The sequence below is a fragment of the Propithecus coquereli genome, unplaced genomic scaffold (genome assembly GCF_000956105.1).
Source record: "Propithecus coquereli isolate 6110/MARCELLA unplaced genomic scaffold, Pcoq_1.0 Scaffold79, whole genome shotgun sequence".
In the NCBI taxonomy this organism is placed as follows: Eukaryota; Metazoa; Chordata; class Mammalia; order Primates; family Indriidae; genus Propithecus; species Propithecus coquereli.
In genome coordinates this window covers 481,552-486,864 of record NW_012154062.1, presented here as the reverse complement: position 1 = coordinate 486,864, position 5,313 = coordinate 481,552, and the positions used below count along the sequence as shown (strand labels likewise).

At 41.2% G+C, this 5,313-nt stretch overlaps 1 protein-coding gene across 1 annotated transcript in view; it reads left to right on the top strand.

The window, feature by feature from the left end:
• The window catches only part of MTMR7 (myotubularin related protein 7), a 108,361-nt gene that overhangs the window by 95,191 nt on the left and 7,857 nt on the right, over positions 1-5,313 (top strand). Inside the window, exons 8-10 of the mRNA XM_012662905.1 lie at positions 855-964; positions 2,339-2,464; positions 4,287-4,336. Of these exons, the coding sequence (XP_012518359.1) occupies positions 855-964; positions 2,339-2,464; positions 4,287-4,336 (286 nt within the window). The remainder of the gene's footprint in view (positions 1-854; positions 965-2,338; positions 2,465-4,286; positions 4,337-5,313) is intronic.

Below are 5,313 nucleotides of genomic sequence, written 5' to 3'. Positions count from 1 at the left end.
TTTTTTTTTTTTTGAGACAGAGGCTCCCTCTGTCACCCTGGGTAGAGTGCAGTGTGGCATCATCATAGCTCACGGTAACCTCAAACTCCTGGGCTCAAGGGATCCTCCTGTCTCAGTGTCCTGAGTAGCTGGGTCTACAGGCACGCGCCAAGACACCCAGCTATGGTTGATAATATTATAGAAGCATTTACACACCTGCCTTAGCTATGTAAATATGGGTATCATTGGGATTCTAGGTTTTCTTTATTTTCAGTCAATGGGAAACCCCCTCACCTGATGCTCTAGAATTGGATCAGAGGTGTAGATTTCATTCTTAAGTTTACAAACTTTACTCCCATCGGGTGTGGGTTATTGGCAAGAGGAGTTTGATCATTTCCATTAAGACTTTTAGGACAGTTCTGTCTTGTGTTTTTGCAGCAGTCCTAATCTGAAGTGGTTGGGTGACGGAGAGTTCTGAGTAAGTGCTAGAATTTGTTTTACGATTTTTCTTCCATAGCGCTCTTTACTCAAACGCTCCTTAATATCTTTACTGGAAAGGTGAATAGATGTTTTCTGCCAGACCTTTACTGTGATAACATTCAATGATTTTCATTAATCTTAGGATTTAAACTTTGCAGATATAATACCTGAAGACAGATGCAAAGTCTCCCATGACCAAAGAAGGTAGAAAAGCCTTACTTGAAAGGGTTCAATAGAATCCAGTTTAGAAAACTTGGGTATTTATTTTGACTTAATTCTTCCAGAAAATATCTCCTCTAACAGAGGAATCATTAACATACTAACTGTAAAATATTATCATATGTAAAATGAGAGCGTGCCTTACTTTCACTTTTATAACGTGATTTATCTTGCAGTGTGTGAACTTAAATCTCCCTCCATGAGTGACTTCCTGTGGGGACTGGAGAACTCTGGCTGGTTAAGGCACATTAAGGCCATCATGGATGCAGGAATCTTCATTGCAAAGGTACGAACTGCAGTGGGAAATAAATTCAGGGGCAGACCGGCAAGCCACTCCGATTTCAAATTGGGCATCTTGTTCCTCCCGTTGGTTCCCTTGTACTAAGCTGCGCTGCACTGAATGGGTAGCTGGCTTTGCAGACCTCTGTATAGTTTGCCCTGTGAAGATGTGATTTTGTGAGAGTGCAGTGCTCCGTTGATACTATGTCAGTACAGTGGTCAAATGGCAAAATATTTCCAGAAGATTCTCTCATCCATTAGGCTTAATCCCGGATGGAGGAAAGGATTTTCTGTAGGAGGGTACAACCAAACGTGAGTTACTTCAGTGACAGGGGCTCGAGGCTTACATCCAATAGGTCCTTCTTTTTAGTCACAGCATATGCAGAAGTCACGTTCCTGTAGCTGGTAGGTAGATTCCATTCTGCCATAGGAAAAATCTTGCTGCAACTTTCACACAGGCTGTTTTCGAATCCATTGTCTATTGTGTTGTTCAGTTTTTTTAAAAAAATCAGTTCCTCTCAGATTTATACCTAAAGAGAGCCACATCTTTTCTGATGACACGGTATGTTCCCCTCCATTAGGCAATCATTCATTCAACAAATATTTATTCAGTGGCAGGTGCTGTGGGTGCCATGCTGAATAAGCCAGGTCAGATCTCTTCCCTCTCAGAACTTACATTCCAGTGTGGGAGACAGAAAGTTAATAAATAAAAATAGAACTTGAGGTAGTGATAAATGCTACGGTGAAATCTCAGCCACGTTTCCCAGTTTATGTTGCCTGCCAAGATATTCTGCTAAAAATTGTGTGCATCTGCAATAGCAAATAGAAATTCTTTTCTTAGTAGAGATTTTTCTGGTATAATTTTGGCCTTTGTTTTCTCCTCCTTTCCCCACCCTGGGTCCATTACTTGGCACTTATCCTTTTATCTGTAACTTCATCGTTTTATAATGTATAATTTTTTGTGCCTTTTCCTTTTTGGAAATGGCTGGGGCCAGGAGCAACTGCAGAATTTCAGTAAGGCTTAATCTGGAAACCCGCAGAGGAGGAAAGAGGGTTGAAGGTGGGCTGGGGATATGTCATGAGAATACATTTGCACAGGAAGCATACCCTTATTTATTTAGTACATACACTTACCGGAGGTGACTTAAGCGGTGGCTTCTGGATCCAATGGGCGGGGAAGAGAGCTTCAGCTACTAGCACCAAGCCACTGCTCGGCTGTGCCCCCTAACTGGGTGGGACACAAACAGTAAATCAATGAATGGATTTGTTGTTTTGTTTTGCCTATTTTGTTCTGTAAGTATATAACCAAACCTAGTTCTGATGAGGTTTTTCCTTTTTCTCGCCGTTCTTTGTGAATCTTTGCTGATCCTGTGTTTTTTAGGCGGTTTCGGAGGAAGGGGCAAGCGTGCTGGTTCACTGTTCTGACGGCTGGGACAGGACGGCCCAGGTGTGCTCCGTGGCGAGCCTCCTGCTGGATCCGCACTACCGGACCCTGCGGGGCTTCATGGTGAGTGTGGCCGCTGGCTGTGTCATCCCCAGCGGCAGTGCCTTGACCGGAAGGGACCTGTTTTCACAGCTATTGGCAACTTCCTTTTTCTCGTCAGCATTTATTTTTCTTTTAGTAGCTCAGCAAGGTTAAATAAAGGGGAAAAAGTCAAATAGGCTTGGAAATAAAAAGGTGAATTTCTGGGATACTGAAACCATTTCGAGTCAATGCTGTTGAATGTGAATTTTGGGGCAAATATGAAATACATCCAGTAGTTTGTAAAACAGTGAGTTTTATACATTAGTTGCTAATAAGTATTTTAAGTTTGAGGTAACACAAATATATATAACAAAACACTTTTCAGAAAAAATATTTGGAGAAAAAAATTTCTAGATTGTGTATGCAAAAAGTCCTTGGGGGAAAGAACGCTTCTCACTTCCAGGTTTTATTTTTTAAGTAGTCCTTTGCAACTCTGGATGAGAATACTGAAAATTTCCCAGTGTTTTTTGGTTCTTTGCTGGAATTCTGAGTATATCCTCTCCTAGAATTTGAACCTTTTGGGTGTGTGTCCAAATGTGACATGTTGCTTCCAACTACTGAATACTTGCGTAGTTGCCTGGGATGGTGTATCTGGCTAAGCTGGGTATAATTTCTTTAAAAATGAATCAGCCTCTTAGCCATGATTTGATAGAAAGTGCTTCAGTGAATCCCGACTCCATGCCTGGGGTAGATGCTGACAAAGAGCCCTAAGGGAACACCTTTACTGCTAGATCTCCTTTAATGTCAACGGACACCCTGGGAAAGGAGAGAAAGGCAGGCTTCCTCTCTTGGGCATTTCCCACTCTTTTTTGGGAGTGTCTGTAACTTCCAAATACCTGTGATAGCACTGAGACTTCAGAGTGATATTCCTGCTTCAGTCCCCTCCAGGTCTGAGGTCGGGAGGGCGGGATTCCTTCACTTACATTTGGAGAGTGAGGGGTTCCCAGGTACATGCTGCCACGAGGCTCCTCTCCTGTACACATCCTTCTCTGCCATGACTCATTCTAATTGTGCCCCATTAAAACCATTACACTCAGAACCCCAAGAAAATGCCTTTTGAGTCGTCAAGGGCAGACTTCAACCAGCTGATCTTGTTTTTAGGGGAAACCTCTGGCCACTTTAGAGCACTGGTGATATTGACAGGACTATTTCATATTATTTGATTGAACATTTTTAAAAAATCTAGACTGTTCCAAACTATACATTCGTGTTAACCCCAATTCCAGGGCTGAAACTTCTAATATGCTCCTAAACCCCATCATTTTAGAATTCTTCTAATGTGTAGGAACGACCACTGGAAAACATTCCTAATTGTTTTTTGTAAAAAGGTTGGTATTTTACATTATACTGAGATACAGCATCACATATTGGCCAAGAGATGGGGTTTGGGCTATGAAGCGGCGTCTACCGCTTCCAAGGCGTGTGATCTCAGGTGAATATTTAACCTCTCTGCGCTTCCGTCTCCCCTTCTGTAAAATGAGAATGATGGTACCCATCCCACAATCAGATGAGATCACAGAGAAAGCAAGATCAACAGTGCCTGGCACATAGGAAGCCCTCAGTGTGTGGTGGTGCGTTCTCGCACATCCATTCCCGTGTATTTTTCCTACGGATGAACTTCAGCCCTGCCCTTCCCATTTGTACCTCTACATTGGTAGATAACGCACGCTCATTCATTTACAGGTTACCTGCGGATAGTGACTTCAGCTGCGAGTACCTCTGAATTCTTCCACATTATTGGTAGTGGTCTCTTATTTTTCCTCATTTGCTTCTCTCCGTGATATTTATATTCTTTCTTGTGTAGGTATTAATTGAAAAGGATTGGATTTCCTTTGGTCATAAGTTTAATCACAGGTAAGTAATATTTAAAAATCTGTTGATTTGAATGTGTAGAATAACAGCACTGTTTCTGAAATTTTCAATTGAATGTCTAGGGGTACATAATGTTGTTTTTGAAAGGTTTCTTACTTTGTTGTATCTTATTTGGAAAGTTCAAATTTTGTTGTGTAAGTTGTATCACAGATAAACGAAGTTCTAGCTGATTACTCTTGGTAATGGTTGTGTAGAACTATTGAATCAACACGGAGAATGCTTATTAATTAACCTAGAAAGGATTGGCCTTCTCTTCCTTCTACCTATACCTTTGATTTACTAAACTATTCCATTTTGGAAGTACAAACATTTTAGGCTGCAAATTGTAAAATGCCTGTGGGACAGTTTCTCTTTGATCTTTCACAGTGAGAAATCAAATTGGGCTGGTCCTAGGGCATTCCTGTCAGAGTGAAGTTTGTCCCATATGTCTCTGGAGAGGTAATATAGGACAGTGGCTCAGGCTTTGGAGCCAGACACATCCAACTCCAAATCCAGGCTGCGGCATTTACTGTCCGGCCTCGGGCATCTGTGCTCTCTGACCCCTGGTCTCCCATCTGTGGAATGTGGATGCCTCCTTCCATAGGGTTGTAGTAAGAGTTTTAAAAAAGTATAACTAGTTTAGCTCCATGACTGGCCCATGTGGTATGCCCTCAATAACCAGAAGCTATTGTTTTTGGAGCCAGTAGCCTCCTTTTGTTAAAATAATTTGTTAATAATGCCTGTCCTATGTTCTGGTGTTTTATAATCTCCGAATCTTAAATGTTGTAGCTGTACTTAGTCTAGTCTTTTGGTGCTAAAATTTAAATTTGGGCAGCATGTTATTAATAATTTCATTAGATAGTTTGATATATATTTTTAAATGTTTCAATGTGTTTTCCTAAAATAAATTCTAAGTTCATGCAGCTGCCCATATGTATTTTTGTAGTTTTTGCATTTAGCATTAACTGACCATTGATTCT